Raw genomic sequence first — 21,045 nt, 5'->3', positions numbered from 1 at the left:
CTCTGCCAGGCCAGTTTTCTTGGTCTCAGAGGATACACGGATGAGATACTCTGCTCTCAGATTTTACCCTCCAGTGGGACAGACAGTAAATAAAGCAAATAAATTAATAAGTCTGTGATGTGATATCTGAAGCAGCAAGTGCAGTGTAGAAAGTAAAGCAGGGGAAGGGATAATGGAGATCAATACTATGTTGGTAGGGTGGTCAGTGGAGAGTTTCCTGAGAAGGTAGCTTTGACCTGAGTAAAGCAAAGGATCAAGCCATGCAGAGATCTGATTGAAGAGTGTTCAGGCAGAAGGAAGAATGTGTGCCATAGTCCCATCACCCATCACAAGGTTTCATGGGTTCAGGGAACAGCCAGAGGGCCAGTATTGTGAGGATACAGTGAGTGAGGCAGAGGATGTTGGGAGATGAGATTGGAAAGGTAGGGAGACTGCATAGGCTTTGGCAGCTGTCATGGGAATTTGTTATTCTGGATGAAATGGGAAGACATTGGAGGGTTTAAGAGGAGCATGAGGTGATGAGATTTAGGTTTTAAAAAAGTAGCCAGGTGCAGTGGCTCATGCCTGTAATCCTAGCACTTTGGGAGGATCACTTGAGGCCAGGGGTCTGAAGTCAGCCTGAGCAGCATAGTGAGACCCTATCTCTACATAATATATATTTTTTAAAAAATGGCCAGACATGGTGGTATGTGTCTGTAGTCCCAGCTAGTTGGGAGGCTGAGGCAGGAATTTGAGGTTGCAATGAGCTGTGATCTTGCCACTGCACGTACTCCAGCCTAGGTGACAGAGCAAGACCCTTTCTCAAAAAAAAAGTTTGAAAAAGTCTCCTACTTGAGCTCCTATATAGAGAATAACCCCCCAAGAGAAATGTCATATACTATGATAAGAATCTATCATAGGTAAGGATGGTTTGCGGCTACATAAGCAGAGTCACAAAACTCCCTTTTTATGGTGGAAATGAGGAAGAGACCTCATCTCAGGGATGCTCTGAGTGAATGATATCAGCCCTTCTTGGGACTGTGGGTCTAGAAGCAGTGTGAGATACTGGTTTTTATTGCTGGGCTTTGATATACCCCAAAGCCGTGGCCCTCCACCTCCCTGATAACTCAGGGATGACTCTGTGGCCCATATACTCCTGGTTTTACAAGTGCTTACATGTGGTTAAGCAGCAAGGGGAATTGTTTCCTATTGTTGGGGTATTTGGTTTTCAAGGGGCCCCGCTCTTGACTCCATGTTTTCACCAGCAAGCTCATGTTTTTCAGACACAGGATGCCTCACTCTGTCCCAGTACATCCTCCTTGATCCCATCCTGATGTTCTTCATCATGGCTGCCATGCTGAGCATGGTCAAGTACAACTCCTGCGCTGACAGGTCAGAAACACCATCTTCAGGAGGGGAGGGTCAGAAGATAGGCAGCCTCAGAATTGCTATAATGGCCAGGGCTAGGGTGGGTGCCTAGAGGATTATCATGAAGCTAAATTTAAGACAAGCATACTTTTTGTTTGTTTTTTAACCTAGATTGTCCATTTTATGTCATTAAAAATAGATTTTAAAAGTTTTTTTATAGATGCTTTTTTATTTGTCATACATAAGACTGAGAAAATGTCAGTTGTCTTTTTCAAGAGTATGATTACATACTATGTTTAATGGGGTAAATTTGGGTAGGGGTTTATAGGTGTTATGGAGGGGTCCTAATGTTGGTCCCCACCCACCTTTTATAAGCTTCCCCTGGGCACCAGTGCTGGTTAGGAGATCCCAGACATGTTTACCCTTCATATTCTCTGACCTGGAGGGGAGGGTGTTGGGGTAGATGAGTACTCTGGTGCCTGGGCCCTATTTTTCTCCTTTGCCCTCAGTGGTTGTATCCAGTCCTGACCTAATGGATTGGTTTTAATGGTCTATACCAGTCCAGAGGATCCCTTCAGGCCCTGGTCAGTTCTAAAGCTGATCCTAGAGGGTCTGGTCTATTTCTAGAATAGTCTTTCCATATTATCTTTCTGCTTCTGAGAGTAGAATTCATCATTCTATAAGACAAACCAAAAAAGTTGGCCCCTCCTGGGATTTTCCAGAAGTCAACTTGGGTTTACCCATGACCAAGCTCATTAAGGTATATTATGCTAATCAAAGCTGATCAGTGACTGGCAGCTCACTCTGGGTTATCTTCTGCTTCTCACATTCACTTTCATCTATCATTTCTTGAATACATACTGTGTACCAGGTACTATGCTAGGAGCTGGAGGTACAGAAGTACGTAGGTCTTGGCTATTAAGGAATTCACTCTGGCAGAGGAGTCAGCCAGGTAATCAGAAAACTGCAGTGCAGTGTACTAGGTGCTGCTAAGTGTAGCAAAACGTTTAGCAGCACTAACTTTGGATCTGACCGTCTGGGTTAGAACTATGCTCCACTACTTGCCAGCTAGTTACTTAACTTTTCTGTACCTTAATTTCCTTGTGTGTAGAAAGAGGATAATTATAGGACCTATCTCATAGGGTTGCAGTGAAGGTTAGGAGAGTTAATATGTGTACAGCATATGGAATGGTACCTGACACATAGTAAGCACTCAGTAAATGCTGCCTTTGACAGGTCCAGAGGTGACAGAGAGACTGGATCCAACAGGCTTCTCTGGATTTTCCTTTTACTCCTCCTTGTATGGTCACTAGTGAAGAATGAGCCTCCTTTAACTCAAACCCTATACTTAGCCAGGACCCTCTCCATAGCAAAATAAGCTACTCTTACACTGTGGTCTGCCTGCCTTTACAGGGGTTTCATAGACCTCATCCTTCTTAGAGGCAGGCTACGGCCTCTTGGGGCCAGGAACCTCCCAGACAGATGGCACAGCATAGCCTCTCAGAGTCAGAGAACCTCTACCCTATCCCAGTGCTGCTGCTGCTTTTGAGTTTGGTTTCAGCTACCAAACTGAACTTTGTGTCTTTCTGCTTTTCAGGCCCTTCTCTGCTCCCTGGTGGTTCTGGCTCAGCCTGACTGGCATCAGTCTTGCTGGTGCTTTAGGGGTTAAGTTTGTTGGCCTCTTTATTATCCTGCAAGTGGGGTTGAACACCATTTCAGACCTTTGGCACCTGCTTGGAGACCTCAGTCTTTCACTGGTGAGAACCCGAATAATTGTAGAAATGCTTTTGCTTCCAAGGCTGCTTGGCAGGAGCCAGTGGCCTTTCCCTCCCTCTGCTGTGGGTGGTGGAGTGGCTATGCTCTGGGCCTTGGGTGGGCTGGACACAGTTTCCCTCTGCAGGCAGCAGGACATCAGGTAGTGGGCCAGCCTGAGAAGCTGGAGAGGTATAAAGGGAGAGGATGGACTAACATCCTTGGAATCTTTGGAATTCTCTTTTGGCCTTTATTTCTATAATATTGTTTAAATGCTACAAACTAAGCAGCCCGGAGATTCTCTCTAGCAGGGCACGTGCCAACTGTGTGGCAGACACTGGCTATATGGGACCTTAGGTAAAATGGATGGGATGACTTTCTGAACTCAGAATTTTCTTTTCTTTTCCAGAATTTATTTTCTCCATATTTGGAAGGCAGTAAGGGCCTTTAGGGTTTATTATAATATTATTATTTTTTAAGGGCTGATTCTGTACCAGGCACTGTGTAAAATGCTTTACTTTCATTATTTCATTTACCTTTTATAGCGGTCCTGTGAGGTGGATAGTTATCACCCTGATTTTATAAATGAGGATTTTGAGACCTGGGGAGGTCATAACTTTCCCCAGGTCATAACAGGTAGTGAGAGGTAGCTGTAGGGTTCATTCTTTTTTTGTTTTTTGAGACAAAGTCTCAAGTTGTCACCCTGTGTAGAGTGCTGTGGTGTCATAGCTCACAGCAACCTCTAACTCAGGCTCAAGTGATCTTCTTGCCTCAGTTTTTCTATTTTTTTAGTAGAGACAAGGGTCTCCCTTTTGCTCAGGCTGGTCTCGAACTCATGAACTCAAGCAATCCACCTGCCTTGGCCTCTCAGAGTGCTAGGATTCCAGGCAGGAGCCAACACGCCCAGCCTAAGTAGGACTGGTTTTGTTTGTTTTGTTTTGTTTTTGTTTAGCAGGCCAGGACTGGGTTCGAACCCACATCCCTCAGTGCACGGGGCGGTGCTTTAACCATTGAGCTATAGGCACTGGCCTGTAGGCTCATTCTTAGGTTAGGCTGACTCTCCCAACAAGTTTATTTATCTTTTCAGAAAATACATAGAGACCATTCACTAAACATTAGATGTTGGGAATATACGATGAGTAAAACATGATTCCTGTCCCCCCAGAGTCAAGGGGGAGAGAGAGAGACATAAGTAAATAGTTTTAGTCCAGCCAGCAAATGCTCTGAGAACAGAGGACACTCAGCCAATCTTTGGTGATCCAGGAAGACCTGTGGGAGGAAACTGGGGCCTCCCACAGTTAGCCGTGTGATGGCACAGCACATTGGGAAAGAGCAAGTGCAAGGAGGTCAGTGACTAGAACATGGAGAGAACCGTGAGCAGTGACATTGCCGATGTAGGTGTGATGCCTTATCTGTGGTCTTGGATGCAGGGCCTGGAGAGGCAGCACCGGGCTGGCCTGGGTTCATCCCTGCAGTGCTTGGGTGGTAGGTATTGTGGAAAGACTTATAGTTTCTACATGTTCTCTCCTGCTGGTCATTTTTTATGATTATGACTTAGACGTCTATAGTGTACATATAAGGTATAAGGCTTAGCGAGGCCCCATATGCCTAGCTCCTCACACTGGCCTCTGTTTGCAGGTGACAGTGGGAAAACACCTGACTGCGCGAGTCCTTTGCCTCATAGTGCTGCCCCTGTCTCTCTACATGGCCACTTTTGCCGTTCACTTCTTGGTGCTGAATAAAAGGTACAGCCAGAGCTTTTCCAGAATCTCACTTCTGGTCTTCCTTTTGCTCCTAAGCCAGTGGATGGGCCCTGTGATTTCCTAGGTCTGCAGTTAGGATGATAGGAAGGGGGCCTATCATCTTGACCCCTGTGTTCTATCCTTTGGGTATCCCAAGGGCTCAGAAAAGCCAGCGCCCTGACCTGAAGGAAGAGGAGAGTTTCCTAATAGCCAAAGCTAATAGCGCTTATCCCCAAACAGAGTTCCCTGAACTAAGCAGGGATGGGCAACAGTAGGGTGGGCAGTGGGAGTGGGGATGATAATAACTATGCCGTCAGCAGCCACAGCTCTCATGTTAGCTACTACGTGTCAGGAGCTATTTGTGAGTTCCTTTGCTTTTTGTTAAATCTCCATTTTATAAGTGAGTAACTAAGGCTAAACAAGGTTAGATATCTTGCCCAAGGTCATCCAGCTAGTAAGAGGCTGAGATTTGGCCCCAGTTCCTCTGACTCTATCACGCATGTCTGTCCCCTGATGCCATACTGCCACTCTAATTCTACTCCCTTCATACTCCCAGGGCTCCTGGGAAATCACTTTTCCACTCCATTAACTTGACTCTCTTCTGCTCCCTCTTTCCCCATAGTGGTCCTGGCGATGGTTTCTTCAGCTCTGCCTTCCAGTCTCGGCTTTCAGGGAACAACCTTCACAATGCTTCTATCCCCGAACGTGAGTTTCTCTGGGCCCTTACAAAGGTAGAAGGGAAGAGGGGGGTTCTGGGAATTGAATTGGAAAAGACAAGTATGATAGCTTACTTTAGCCTGTAGATAGTGAAGTAGGAGAAAGAGCCAGCTAGATCTAGCAAGAATACACAAGAGTGTGCATTGGGACAGTGCAGAGGAAGCCATCCTGAGCAGTGAGCTCTTTGGCCCTAAGGGAGAACGTCTCATTTGTGGCTGTGGGAAGGCCAGTCAGAGAGAATCTGGTTACAGAACAAGGCCTTTCAAAGCCAATTGTTAGTTTCCACCACAGAATTGAGACTCATGTCCATTTGCTTATTCACAGATAATAACTGAGCAAGTGTTCACTCTCCAGAAATAGAGAATACAGAATACAGAATTTTCACACAATATGACCAAATGTGTGAAGTACATAGAGAGGGGACACAGCTCTGGGGAGTGAGGGGCGTGAGAAATCACTGCCACTGGGCATTTGGAGGGGATCAGAGGTGGTACATGAGTGGGTCCCATTAGACCTGGGCATTGGAAAGACAGGTGGATTTCAACAGGTAGGGGAGGAGAGGGCATACCAGGGGCAAGGATGACAAGATCTAAGCTGAAGACAGGGCAAAGTTCAAGGCACAGGTTATATATAGAAAAGCCCTGGAAGATAAGTTTGTTTATCTGTTAAGTTTAAACTTAAGATAAGTTTATTTGTTTGCCTGACAACTTAGGAAAACTGAGCAAGGCCAAGCTCAGCATCACATCTTCCTCTTTTATTCCCTGGGGGAGAATTCATCCACCTTGTTCTGGGCTCCTACCATGTCGCACATCGTCACAACTTTGTGGAGCACTTGCCCATTGTCTCAGACTAGTCAGCATGTGAAGCCGTCTTTGTAGACATGGCTGCTCTGGGGCCCACTGCCCCACCTTTGGGTCCACCGTGTAATTGATACATTCTGTTGGTTGAACGAACCAGGCAAAATAGGAGGCCATCACTGGTGGAGAGAGGGAGCTGAGTCAGCGCAGTGGTGAATGGTAGGGCCGCCGGATCACAGGGGATTGAGCAAAGGAACAGTAACGGGAAAAGAGGCTTCTCTGTAACCCAGGGCCTCCTGAGAAGGAGGGGATGCTCTTGGGAAGTGGTTTACTCTGTGGAGCTTTTTTAAAATTCAGAGTAAAAACCCAAATGTCCCAAACACAACTGAACAGTTATTTCATATGACACTAGATTCAAAAGACACAAAAGGATATAGAGTGAAAAAACAGTCTGTCACAATGTTCTATCTTGGAGAACATTCCAGACAAAGACATAACATGCTTCTTTCTTCTTTATTCCATTGAATACACATATAGACCTTGACTGAAGGACAAGTCGCTTTTAATCTTTTGGTGTTACAAGTAGGGCTTTGATGACAGTGTTAACATTCAGCTTCATCCAAAGTCCTCAGGAGGCAGGGCACGGGGATGAAGGGGGTGGTCTGCAAGCAGGACCCTGCAGTGAACTTGCTCTTGAGTTGGCTCCATTGGAGTGAGAAGGCCGCTGTCCTCCTGGTGTAGGCAGGCCTGGACCCAGTGGAGTCTCTTAGAGGGTTGTGAGTCTTGTAGCTTCAGAGGCCTTTCCCAGGCAAGGGCAGCCTCTTGCATACTGTGCTGCTCACTCTCTGCTGTCCCCTTTCCTCCCAGACCTGGCCTACGGCTCTGTGATCACTGTGAAGAACCTGCGGATGGCCATCGGCTACCTGCACTCCCACAGACACCTCTACCCCGAGGGCATCGGCGCCCGCCAGCAGCAGGTCAGTGAGCCTTTTGTGCATGCCTCATGCAGTACCACGGAGCTGTTGCCGTTCGCTTTCTTTCTTCCCTCTGGCTAACCTTGGCCTCTTTAGGCTTCAGCTTAGATGTTATTCTCTGACAGCTGTGACCCGCCCCTTCCTGGTACTGGATCAGGTGCCCCTCTGAGGAGAAGCTTTCTCGGCACCCTCTGCACGCCTGTGTGCTGTTTTCACACTGAACTGTGAGCGCTTACTTTCTCCTGTCCCTTTGCTACATGATCGCTGCTCCTGGCAGGCTAAGTGCCTCACACAGTGCCTGGTGCAGATTAGGTGATAAGTAAAGTGTGGTGGTTATGAACACAGGCCCAGAATCCAAACCAGATTATTTGGGTGTGAATCCTGGTTTCATATAGAGTGCAATTCTGGACAACTTAATCTTCTTATGTTTCAGAGTCCTCATCTTTAAATTGGGGAAATGAATATTACCTCTCTCCATCATAGGGTTTCTCTGAGGGTTAAATGAAGTAATATATAAAAGTTGACACACAAGGGTTAGCCACGTATCATCTGAATAAGTGAATGACACTGTTTCCTTGTTAAGGAGTGTTAGGTGTGGCTGTCGTGGGTGGTGCCTGAGAGGGAGGTGCTGATGAATGTTGGAGAGGTTGTGGGGACAGACTCGGGAGTGGCCCCCATGTTACAGTAGATTTGACTTTGTTTCACAGACATTAGGGAGTCAATGAAAATAAAGAATGATGAGAGGTGATTTGATCTCTAGTTCAGAATGATAACTACAATGAGAATGTGTTAGATTGGAAGGGACCAGTTAGGAGGCAATAATTATTACAAAGGATGGTGAATGGAGGCAAAAACCATGGAGATAAAGGTGGGAACTGATTTAGCAAACACTTCACAGGTATAATATCAGGGCCAGGAACTGAAGGACGCCAGGAAAGAGCTGCGCCCAGGTCTGTAGTTTGGAGGACGTGTATGTGTGGTTATGCTGTTTCACCATAAACAGAAACGGGAGGAAGAAGAGCTTTGTTGATGGGTGGGGAGTGTTTTCCTTATGTATTTTGGGTGTGGGGCTTGTCTCTAAGTGTGCCGCGTGTGGGTGTCAGCACACAGTTGCATGGGTGGCCTTTTCCAGAGGAAGGAGGGCCTGTGAAGGAGTCCTGGGGAGCACAAGCATTTCAGGCAGTGTGAAAGCCAGCAGAGGAGGCTCAGAAGGGAGGAGTAACTGGGGAGGTTAGAAGGGAAGTAGGGGGGAGAATATAAGGAAAGAAAGTCTGTGGAAGGAGGAGATGGTCAGCAGGACAGGTGCTGCAGAGACTCAGAGAAGCTGAGGCCTGGGAGAGCCCTTTGGATGGCAAAGCAGGCTGTAACTCTGATGAGGATAGTTTCAGTGGATCGGGAGGGTCCCAGCTGCAGCCACTTAAGGAGTGAGTGGAAAGTGTGGAGAAGCTTGGAAAGGAAGTTTCTTTTCTTACAGAACAACCTAATGGCACACTTACTTTTTACTTTGCAAAAAGTGTGCTTCTCAAAGTGCTTTCTGTTTATTATTTCCTTTTTAGTTGCTAGAAAGTTGACCCAGGTTGTTGGGTTTTAGTATCAGTTTCTCACCCTTGATTCTCCCCTCATCTCTTGTCCTGTGGTTTTAGCCCTGGCTGCACTTTAGAATCAACTGGAGAGGTTTTAAAAATTCTGATGCCTGGGCTTCACTGCAGAGACTCTGATTTAATTGACCTAGGGTGAGGCCCATGCATTGTGCGTTTTTGTAAGCTCTCCAGCTGATTCTAATGTACAGCCAGGGCAGAAACAGCAGGCCGTTCTGTGGTGATAAATTGCTGCAATTATCATGTAGAAGATAATGCAACCATAACGTGGTGACCAGGAACATCTACACTGTGCAAAGGGAGAGAAAGGCCAAGTTCTCAAAGACCCTACTAAGCTAATGGTAAACACTTGGGGTCCAGGTGAGGAGGTGTGAAGCTGTGGCAGTGTTATAAAGTGAGTGCATTGGGCGAAGGGACAAAAGTGTCTGGCCTTGTCATTGACTGACTCACTTAGCCTTTCTCATCCTGTTTCCGCATCTGTAAATTGAGAGGATTGGATTAAATAATCTTTTGTGGCCTTCCCTGCCCTGCAGTTTAATTTCTTGTTAACGTGTCTTGGTCTTGATTTTAAGATATGTTTAAAGCATAACATTTATAAAATAAAATTGAAAAACATGGAAAAGAGATAAAAAGCAAATGACAGCTACATGTAATCCCAGAGGATCAGAGTTTATCCAAATATTTTGACATGCAATATTCTATTACAGGATACCCGTGTTCCTAGGAAGGCTCATATTATAGAAAACCCCAGTATAAAAGCAAATATTTCAAGGGAAAAAGGGGCCACTGACTATACTGATGATAATTTTTCTTGTAGGAATTTTAATAATAATGCTTTTGTAAAGCAAACACAAACCACCCCCCACCACTCATTCATACAGAGTTTATGCATGAGTACCGCAAAACCAAAATATCCCAAGCCAATCCAACTTGGGTGGGCTCTATCTAGCTTTTTCATGAGTGTGGACTTTTAAAAATTTCTCTATGACCACCAGAACTTTTAGCTTCTTGTATATTCTTAATACCATCATCCCTACTTTTTTTTTTTTTTGAGAAACAAAGCAGAAGATGCTCAAATGAAGCAGCCGTGACACACTCAAAAGAATTATTTCCCTAAATGCTAATTACAAGTCTCTGTCAGTACAGTTTTGAGGCGCTTAGTTCAGGGATACATTGTAAGAAATGCCTGTTAGGCACTGTTGTTGTGTGAGGTCACAGAGGGCACTTACACAAACCTAGATGGCACAGCCTCCTACACACCTAGGCCATAGGTAGAGCTTAATGCTACTAGGCTACAGACCTGTACAGCATGTGACTGTACTGAATAGTTGGAACTCAGTGACAAGTGTTTATATTATCTAAATGTACCTCAACATGGACTAGGTATAGTAAAAATACCGTGTTATAATCATATGGGACCACCCTTGTGTGTGGTCTGTCCTTGACTGAAATGTCTTTATATGGCACATGACTGTAAATTGGTCACATTTTGTCCAGTTGGGGTTATAAAAACTCGCAAACTTTCCATTGTTTCCAGGTGTTTCTTTGTTAACATAACTGTCATAATTGTGTGTATAGTCTCTATCCTGGAGACATTAAAGTTAGCTGCCCTGGTTTGAATCCTGTTTCCCTAACTCATAAGCTGTGTGACCTTGAACAAATTATTTAACTTCAGTTTTCTTATCGGTAATGTGGGGATTATCCTAGTACCTACGGCATAGAGCTGTAATAATGATTAAGTAATACTTGCCCATTGCTTAGAACAGGGCCCCCAAATAAGTAGCTGTTTGCAGCCTCAGCATTTCATGAGACTTTTCACACATTGCTAAAAAACACTCTGAGATTTTTTTGTGGCTATATAATATTCTATATAATATTCCACAGTAGTGAACATACTGTCATGCTATTTCTCTATTACTAAACATTCATGCTCTTTCCAGATTTTTGCTGTTAAATTAATTGCATGTGGCATTACAGATGTGTGCAAATGAACACACATACAATTTTTTTTAAATCAGTGTGTACAAAATGGCCATGGGAAGCCCTAGGACAGGGTATTTATGAAGGTTTTTAGTTTCATAGCATGAATTTTTTATGTATAAAATTTGAGGCATGATCTTAATTACTTTTTAAAATCCACTAAATCTTCTTTGTGTGTTAGAGACTATTAAGACAAGGTAACATGGTTCCTTCTTCTAAAAGGTAGGACCTTTAAGGAGGAGATGTAGAAAGATACAAAAAAAAAAATAATAATAATAAAACTCGGGTGGCGCCTGTGGTTCAAGGAGTAGGGCGCCTGCCCCATATACTGGAGATAGTGGGTTCAAACCCAGCCCCGGCCAAAAACTGTAAAAAATTAAAAAAAAAACTCACAAAAGCCATTGTGGGACAAGGCCTCTAAATGCAGAAGGAAGGAAAAGACTCTGACTCATTGTTGCTACTTCTGAACCCTGTTGGGGAACATGGCCTCTCAGGGGCTAGGAATTTTGATCTTGAACTCCTGGCTTCAAGCAACCTTCCCAAAGTGCTAGAATTATAGGCATGAACCATTCACCAGGCGCAAAGGCTGAGGACATTGAAAGAGGCTTAAGCTGTGTTGATTTGCTGTTGATTGTTCTTGATCAGCTGTGCTCATAGTGATGCTATTCTCCCTCCCTCCTCTCTCTCCTCTGCCCCTATCCCCTTCACTCCCACCCAGGTCACCACGTATTTGCACAAGGACTACAACAACCTGTGGATTATCAAGAAACACAATACAAACTCAGGTAATATGGTCAGGAACTGATAGATTCTGAGCATCTCTGACAACATCTTTATGATCTCAATTATCCTTTCAACAATTGTTTGTTGAGCACCTACTGTGTTCTAAACACTATTATAGGCATGGGGATAAGCAGTGAACAGAACAGAGAAGATATCACTCTTAGAGCTGTCATTTTGAAGACAGCAGGGCCAAGGCTCAGACTTAATCGGGAAGCAGTTACCTGAATGTGCCACCAGGGGCTGGTGAGTAGCTCTAACTGAGGGCCCCTGGCAGCTGCTCTCATTTCTAAGGTATAGCACGCCAAGCTCATCCTTGCACTGATTCAGTCAGGTGGAGAGCTGAGGGCCTGCCTGCCCTGAGACTGGACTTTGTGTAGGCTGGTACCTGGGGCATTAATCGAAGTCTGCTGATCTACTCCTGACTGGCTTGGGCAAAGTAGCTGTGCAGCACACCTATCTGGCTTCGGGGGCTTTGTGACAAGGGCATGAGCTAGATCCAGATCTTCCTGTGTTTGGTCAGACAGCTTGCTGCTTGCAGGCTGTGCTTTCTGCTGCAGCTAGAAGAACAGAGGGCATCTTCCCCTTACCCTCTGGGCCTATGTCATGGGTATTCTTTGTAACTCCCCCAGCAAATGCCACGTGGTTTATAGTCTGCCCTAACTCAGCTATTCCTGAGCCTTTGTGGAAAACTAGGTTGCTGCTTATCTAAATTCATCTTTATTTTATTTCCTTTTATCACCATTTTCAGGCTAGAAATGTATACAAACACTGTCTTTGGGCTTTGTATACGTTTGGAAATGTATCAACACTGTATAAGGCACTAGCCACATACACCTAAGGTGGCGGGTTCAAATCTAGCCTGGGCCTGCCAAACAACAATGATAGCTGCAACTAAAAAATAGCTGGGCGTTGTGGCGGGCGCCTGTGGTCCCAGCTACTTGGGAGGCAGAGGCAGGAGACTCGCTTGAGCCCAGGAGTTGGAGGTTGCTGTGAGCTGTGATGCCATGGCACTCTACCCAGGGGGACAGCTTGAGGCTCTGTCTCAAAAACAAACAAACAAATAAACACTGTCTTTGCATCTTGTGTTCAGTAGTATATATTAGATACCATTGGGTAGAATCTGTTTTCACACCTTTAAATACTTGTATTGATTGTGTTTCAGTCCAACAGGCCAAACATAAGTGTTTATCACATTGAAGAGTTATGAGGGAAGAGAAGCTTTATTTCTAAGAACCAAATCTTTGAGTGTCCTCAGTTTGTTATTCTCTTGTGTCTTCTGAATTAAGAAGGTTGCATTTCACCTAAGTGACTAAAGGTTTCATGAAAATTTTATAGACTAAGGTATTGTGTTTGTGATGGTTATAAATTCCCCTCTCCTAGATCCATATGTTATAAAACTTCCTTATTGACTTACTTGACTTGTCATCTTACTAATTAATCTTTTCAAAGGCAGCATAGGAAGGGATATCTCTGCAGTTGTGTTCCCTAATTCTCTTGAGAGCCGGTGATTTGCACTGGAAAATTTATCCTTCCTGACCTTAATCTGTTTATAGTGTGTTAGTGTCTCAATCTTTGGGACAGAAATTTGCAAGGATCAATTCTGTGTTGCTGTGATTATTGCCAGCTCCTCTTCCATGTCATTGCCTTTCTAGATCCTGATGGGTCTTGACTTTCCAGTGATAACAGAAGTAATTCCTTTCATCATTTTATCATTTTCTTTTCTTTCTTTCTTTGTTTCTTTCTTTCTTTCTTTCTTTTTTTTTTTTTTTTGAGACAGAGCCTCAAGCTGTCCCCCTGGGTAGAGTACTGTGTCATCACAGCTTGCAGCAACCTTCAACTCCTGGGCTCAAGCGAGTCTCCTGCCTCAGCCTCCCAGGTAGCTGGGACCACAGGTGCCCGCCACAGTGCCCAGCTATTTTTTGGTTGCAGCTGTCATTGTTGTTTGGTGGGCCCAAACAGGCTAGATTTGAACCCACCGCCTTAGGTATATGTGGCTGGCGCCTTAGCCACCTGAGCCACAGGCGCCGAGCCAATTTTATCATTTTCTTCACTTCACACTTAGCAAGTCTATTGCCAGAGACAAGATATTACTGGAAAAATTTTTAGGATTTAACATTTGATTTTGAGGAGAGCTGAGCAAATGGTCATTTGCAAGGAATTAATTTTTAGAATTAATTATTATTCTTATTAAAAGGAAAATCTTGCCAGGTGTGGTGGCTCATACCTGTGATCCTGGTGCTCTGGGAGGCTGAGGCAGGTAGATTGCCTGAGTTCCAAATTTGAGACCAGCCTGAGCCAGAGTGAGACCTTGTCTCTAAAAATAGCTGGGCATTGTGGCAGGCACCTGTAGTCCCAGCTACTTGGGAGGCTGAGGCAAGAGAATCGCTTGAGCCCAAGAGTTTGAGGTTGCTGTGAGCTATGATGCCATAGCACTCTACCAAGGGCGGCAAAGTGAGACTCTGTCTCAAAAATAATAATAATGGCTCAGCGCCTGTGGCTCAAGTGGCTAAGGCACCAGCCATATACACCTGAGCTGATGGGTTTGAATCTAGCCTGGGCCCACTAAACAACAATGATGGCTGTAACCAAAAAATAGCTGGGCTTTGTGGCAGGCGCCTGTAGTCCCAGCTATTTGGGAGGTGGAGGCAGGAGAATTGCTTGAGCCAAGGAATTGGAGGTTCCTGTGAGCTGTGATACCATGGTACTCTATCCAGGGCAACAGCTTGAGACTCTGTCTCAAATAACAACAATAACAAATAATAATAATAGTAAAAGGAAAATCTTGTTATTTAGCTTCTGAGCTTAAGCCACAGTGGAGGCTTCAGTGCCTTCAGAAAGAGGCCACATTTCCCAGCCTGGCATAGATACTATGGCCCCACTTGTTTATAGCCTCATCTCCTGTCCCCACTCTCCTTCCTGTCCCCACCACCCTAATAGTATGAAACCATTTGCCATCGATCAATGAGTTTTGTTCTTTCACACTTCTAGTGCCTTTCCCCTACTTGCTTACCTGATAAAAGTTTCCCCTTCCTTTAAGAGTCTTTTCAAGCATTATCTCTGGGATACCCTAATCCTCTGAGGAAATTAGGGACCCTACCTCTTTTGTCTCACAGCACTCTGTTGGTACCTCTGGCATATACCGTGTTTACTGGTAGGCTCTCAGCTAATACTAGCCCAGTGGAGGATGTCAGATATCAATGCCTGTTTCTTCTTGGCAGATCCTCTAGACCCTTCCTTCCCAGTAGAGTTCGTCAGACACGGAGACATCATTCGACTAGAACACAAAGAGTAAGTAAATTTGCTGTTTGGGTGAATGAGAGTTACAAGAGACTTCTTGTAAGAAATAAACAGAAGTCAGATTTGGATGAGCGTCAGGGTTCCAGGACAACCCCAACCTGGGCTGGGGGCCGACAAGGGAGACAGTTCAGAAGGAAGGAGATTTCACACCAACTTAACGCATGAAGTCTGAGAAGCCTGGAGAGGCATACATTGTCTCATGCACAGAGTGGCAGATTGAAGCAATGTAGCAGCACTCCAATTCCTCAGAAACCTTTTATTGATCTTTAAAACAAAGCATTCATGAAAAAATCCAAAGGTGTCATGTTAGTACCACGTGCTAACCGATTGTGCTGGTGGCACCTGTGGCTCAGTGGGTAAGGTGCCGGCCCCATATACCGAGGGTGGTGGGTCAAACCCAGTCCTGGCCAAACTGCAACAAAAAAATAGTTGGGCATTGTGACAGGTGCCTGTAGTCCCAGCTACTTGGGAGGCTGAGGCAAGAGAATCGCCTAAGCCCAAGAATTTGGAGGTTGCTGTGAGCTGTGATACCATGGCACTCTACCGAGGGTTAGTAAGTTAGACTCTTGTCTCTAAAAAAAATAATAATAAAAATAAATAAATAAATAAAAATCCAGAGGTGAGCAGTACCTGTGTTTCAAAGGAGTAGGGTGTCAGCTCCATATGCTGGAGGTCTTGGCAGGTTCAAACTCAGCCCTGGCCAAAAAAAAAAAAAAAATCGCAAAAAAAAAAAAAAAATCCAAAAGTGTCAAATTCAAAAATTGGAAAAAAAGAATCTCAACCCACCCTCCCCTACCCCCAGGTTCTGTTGGAAGAGCATAGGATAATAAATTGTCAATACTAAAGCATTCAGAAAGGGAGAAGGGAAAACAAGTTTCATCTCCACAGGGCAGACAAACCAGCTTCCCTAATCTAACTGAATTAGGAGTTCAAAGGTTTCAGCCTGCCTGCCTGCCATTCTCCAGGAGGGATGGGCTGCCTCCGGGCTTCTTGCATCATCAGTGTTCTTGATAAGGAGCGCAGGGATGGCAGCCTTCATGCTTTACCCTGAGTTGGAGAGCCTGCAGAGAGATCAGCCTGCCTGTCTACTTCCCACAGAAGAGGCTCTAGGAAATGCAACAGGGCTGCTGTGCTGGAATAGGAGAACCTTTTTATGAAGGTTGAAGTAAGCAGGCCAGCCTTTGCCTCCTGTTTTGACTTTGGGGAGCTTTGAACTTTGAGAGTACCTTTTAGTTTGCCATTTCCTAGAGGAAAAGAGAAAAAAATTGAGTTGCCCAAAGCTACTTCTTAAGTGGCTGACTGTAGAAAGATGTAGGATTCTGTTTCTGTGAATATGGTGAGCTAGTTTATTTAGCTTATGTTCTCACTGAAAATAACTAAAAATGCTAGAATAATGTAGAGACTTTTTATAAAAGCATAAAAAAGCTGACAAAATATTAAAGACTCACCAGGCCAAAATCCAAATGAAAACAGGAATCCAGAGACATAAGTGAGACACTGAAGCCACTTTTGCCTTGATCCTACAATCTTGAGTTTTGATCTTTTGTTTTAGCTCTTTTGAGAGAAGAGCTTACTATATTTATCACTTTGGCTCACCCAAAGTGATAAATATAGTAAGAGATCTTTTCGCAAAATTTACAACCCCAAAAGTTTTAGGGTAAAGGTAAATCTGTCCTGTCCATCTGTACCCAGGAAAGTTGTGTTGATCCCAAGCAAAATGTTGGAAGTTAGATGGAGAACTATCCCTAGGTCCTGAGAAATTGTAACTACTAGTTGATCTTCACGTGGCTTTGTAGCTTGAATTCATTTCACATGGGTGGTCCCCAAATCTTCAAGCCATGAATTTAAATGAATATGATAGTGTTAATGTCTCCTAGATGCTTGGCTAAAAGGAAATGTAAGTCTTCTTTTGGGAAAGACATTGTCCTCTGTTCCCATAAATAGGTTCTCAGCAACAGTGTGAATAAATACATAGTCAAAAATAACAGAGCACACAAGGAAATAGGGCACCATGTGCGAAAATAAGGAGAAACAATAGACAACAAAAGCAGCCCCACAAAAATTTCTACACTGGAATTATCAGGTGCAGATTAAAAAAATCAAGGATATGTATGTATATGTGTGCATGTTTTTATATATGATATAGATATAAAGATAAGCAATTAGTGGTTTTCTCTAGTCACTTTGAATTTTGATAATACATTTTTTATCATTAAAGTCATTTAATTTTATCATTAATAAGTTAAAATTTATTTTTTGTAATTACATTTCACTTTTGGAAATTTCCAAAAATTTTATAATGAATGTTTATCTCTCATTATGGGTGAAAGTAAGCATTGTTACAAAAAGCTAAATAAATAAAAGCTAAATTAAATTCCTCTCATCCCACACAGACCTCTACTTTTAAAAACTGGTGATGGGAGTAGAAAGAGTAAATGGGAGCTGGGAGGTTACCTATCTTAGGCATATGTAGATTATAAGTTTTAATTTTCTTCTCTCCAAACCTACCTCTTAAGTCAGGCCAGCTATGTGCTTCAAAGCTACTAAATGTGTGAAAGTCATCCCCCTACCGGACTCCCCCGCCAGCACCTAAAGTTAGCCCCTTCCTTGGCATGTGGCTCAGTGCTCCTACCATCTGTCTCTCCTGGTTTAGGCTCAAATCTCTTCTCCAATTCTCTGGATATTTCTTGTGAGTAAATAGGAAATAAGTTCCTGATATGTTGGATTGATAGATCAGATGTTAATTTTTCTTATCCTCACAGATCACTCTGAATATCCTTGGTAAAAGAAAAAATGTTGCACATCTCCTTTCATCGAGATAATGATGTCTCTCTCTTCTAACTTCTAGGACTTCCCGGAACTTACACAGTCACTATCATGAGGCCCCCCTGACCAGGAAACACTATCAAGTCACTGGCTATGGCTTAGTAAGTGAGCAGCTGGGGTGTGAACAGGTTGCAGGACTTGCCTCAGGGGCACATGGCAGGAGAGCATCCCTCCAGAATTCTGGAATGTTCCTAAGGATTAGAGGCTGCACAGGGACTCTCTTGACATTTGGGAGCTTTTCAGCTAGGCTGGCTGTGGAAAAGCCTACAGAGTCTGTCTCCATCCTTCTCCTTGCATAATAACCATGCCATTTGGATGTTCTGATACTTTCTTTTTTGAGACAGAGTTTCACTATGTTGCCCTCGGTAGAGTGCCATGGCGTCTACAGCTCACAGCAACCTTAAGCTCTTAGGCTTAAGAGATTCTCTTGGCTCAGCCTCCCAAGTAGCTAGGATTATAGTTGCCACAACGCCCTGCTATTTTTTTTGTTTGTTTCTGTAGTTGTCATTGTTGTTATCAGGATTGGGCTGGGTTCAGACTCATCAGCCCCAGTGTATATGGTTGGCGCCCTAACCACTAAGCTATGGGTGCCAAGCCTGGATGTTCTGATACTTAATAAATGTCAACTAGGAATACTATTTGGATCTCTCTCTTTTTTTAGAGACAGAGTCTCACCTTATTGCCCTCGGTAGAGTGTCATGGCATCACAGCTCACAGCAACCTCCAACTCCTGGGCTTAGGCAATTCTCTTGCCTCAGCCTCCTGAGTAGCAGGGACTACAGGCGCCCGCCAGAACACCCGGCTATTTTTTTGTTGTAGTTTGGCCCTGGCCAGGCTCAACTCTGCCACCCTTGGTATATGGGGCTGGTGCCCTATCCACTGAGCCACAGGCACCACCCTATTTGGATCTCTTTTAAAATAGAGAATGGCTGGACATAGAAGCCAAGGACCTGCAGTACAGCCTCAGATTGAATACTAAGTTTATCTTTTGCCAGATCCCAAATTCCCATTGGCTTTATGTTTAAGGATTACTTCTCTATTCTTCAGAGGGATATTATTTGTATAGATTCTATATTTTACTATTTCAGGGAGATGTAGAGTGTCCTAAAAGTCACCATCCATCCATACATAGGGAAAATGGGAAATTACAGCTAAATATACCTTTATTTACTACAAAATTTTACAAAATATTTTTCTACATGTTGATATACGGATATAAACATATTCAAAAATAAAGTATAATATAAAATGTGAATTTGTTAATGTTTCCTATTTATGGTGACCTTTGGGGAGTAATTAAAGACAAAAACTACTAGTGGAAAACTATGTTTATGACCATCAGTTACATTGCCTTCTCAGGCTATTCATTGGTGCTTCAGTGAAGATTCAGTGTTCCTCGAGGTGGATTTCCCCACCCTCTTTCTATTTGCTCAGCTCACATTGTACTAGAGCCAGTAGTCTGACCTGTCTTTTCAGCTTTCTTGTGGGCATCTTCTAAGGAGAATTAGACATAATTGTGTGAATTTCCAAAGTGTAATATCCAGGCCAGACCCTTCTGGCTTACATGAATGAGGATCCAGATAACCAGTATAATAGACACAAATGGCCTAGATCTATTTCTGTTGAAACTGGATGAGGTCTTGAGTTTGGTTTGGAGGCAAAAATAATCTATTTAGAATGCAAACTCTAGTCCTATGAAGTGAAGAACTAGACTTTTAGTTCCAGGAATTATATTCCTTTTTTTGTTGTAATAGTGAGTGCTGGGGCAATGCCAATCATTTGGGATGTTTCTGTGGTCTTCTTTTTTATTTTGAAAGAGGTGAGGTTTTACTCTATTACCCAAGTTGGAGTACAGTAGCATGATCGTAGCTCACTGCAGCCTCCAACTCCTAGGCTCAAGTGATCCAGCAATCCTCCCACTTCAGCCTCCCAAGTAGCTAGAACTATAGGCATGAGTTATCATATCTGATTAATTTTTAATTTTTTTGTAGAGATGGAGTTTTGCTATGTTATTCAGGCTGGTCTCAAATTCCTGGCTTCAAGCAGTCCTCATCTACCTCAGTGTCCCAAAGTGTTAAGATGACAGGTGTGAGCCAGTAAGGCCCAGCTTATCTTCTTACCTTTCCCGTGTCAAATATTGAAGCTGATTTGCCCGTTCACCTTTGTAACATAGTAGCATCTGAAAGGGTAGCTATTTCCCATTCCGACACCTTTTCTCCAAATTTATCTCACTTTTTTGGTATTTTTTTCTTGATTTATGTGGCAGAATGGGACAGGGGACTCAAATGATTTCTGGAGGATTGAAGTTATAAACAGAAAATTTGGAAACCGGATCAAAGTGCTGAGAAGTCGAATTCGCTTCATCCATCTGGTCACAGGTTGTGTCCTGGGTTCATCTGGAAAAATGCTGCCCAAGTGGTAAGTCTCTGGGGTTTTGATGTCCCAATCAAAACTTGTACTTTTCCTTTCACTTTATAAGGAGTATACCAGAAGTTTTCATTTTCCAGTGGTCAATGTTCACCTCATTTTTTTTTTTTTTTTAGTGGTAGATGGAGGAAGAAAAGCCATTAATGTATTATGGAGCACAGGGCTTCAAGGTAGCTCTGGAGTTTTGCATTCTGATAGTTGAACATTATATATCTGGCTCATGGTAATAACTCTCTAGGCCTATGTCTCTTTCTAAAATTTGCCTACCATATGCTAGGGTACTCCTAGGATAGTTGAAGAATGTAAAAGTGTAAGATTACAAAAATAATGGCCACTATGTTGAAAAGAGAAGAGAATGCTACTCTTTGGCAAATTTTAGGTCTTCTGAGAATCATTTGCGACTCCTTTTCACAGGGGCTGGGAGCAGCTGGAAGTTACTTGCAATCCATACTTAAAAGAAACCCTCAACTCTATCTGGAATGTAGAAGACCACATCAATCCCAAATGTGAGTGAGGTCACTTTCTGGGCTGGCTCTAAAGAGAAACATTTATAAGAAATTCTTATCTTAGAAAAATAAACCTTCAGGCGGTGCCCATAGCTCAATGGGCAGGGTGCTGGCCACATACACCCAGGGTGCAAGGGTTCGAACCCGGCCTGGGTCAGCTAAACAACAATGGCATCTACAACAAAAAAATAGCTGGGTGTTGTGGCAGGCGCCTATAGTTACAGCTACTTGGAAGGCTGAGGCAAGAGAATCACTTAAGCCTAAGAGTTTGAGGTTGCTGTAAGCTGTGATGCCACAGC

The 21,045-nt window shown here is 43.7% G+C and overlaps 1 protein-coding gene across 1 annotated transcript in view; it reads left to right on the top strand.

The window, feature by feature from the left end:
- POMT2 (protein O-mannosyltransferase 2) overlaps positions 1 to 21,045 on the top strand; it is a 48,526-nt gene that overhangs the window by 19,617 nt on the left and 7,864 nt on the right. Inside the window, exons 5-14 of the mRNA XM_003786937.3 lie at positions 1,263 to 1,371; positions 2,945 to 3,104; positions 4,738 to 4,844; positions 5,464 to 5,546; positions 7,223 to 7,332; positions 11,626 to 11,692; positions 14,909 to 14,978; positions 17,836 to 17,914; positions 20,080 to 20,231; positions 20,655 to 20,746. Of these exons, the coding sequence (XP_003786985.2) occupies positions 1,263 to 1,371; positions 2,945 to 3,104; positions 4,738 to 4,844; positions 5,464 to 5,546; positions 7,223 to 7,332; positions 11,626 to 11,692; positions 14,909 to 14,978; positions 17,836 to 17,914; positions 20,080 to 20,231; positions 20,655 to 20,746 (1,029 nt within the window). The remainder of the gene's footprint in view (positions 1 to 1,262; positions 1,372 to 2,944; positions 3,105 to 4,737; positions 4,845 to 5,463; positions 5,547 to 7,222; positions 7,333 to 11,625; positions 11,693 to 14,908; positions 14,979 to 17,835; positions 17,915 to 20,079; positions 20,232 to 20,654; positions 20,747 to 21,045) is intronic.

Source organism: Otolemur garnettii, unplaced genomic scaffold, assembly GCF_000181295.1.
Source record: "Otolemur garnettii isolate 467f Iridium unplaced genomic scaffold, OtoGar3 scaffold00020, whole genome shotgun sequence".
In the NCBI taxonomy this organism is placed as follows: Eukaryota; Metazoa; Chordata; class Mammalia; order Primates; family Galagidae; genus Otolemur; species Otolemur garnettii.
Note: the sequence above shows the minus strand (reverse complement) of the source record. Positions and strands in the feature narration are given on the sequence as shown.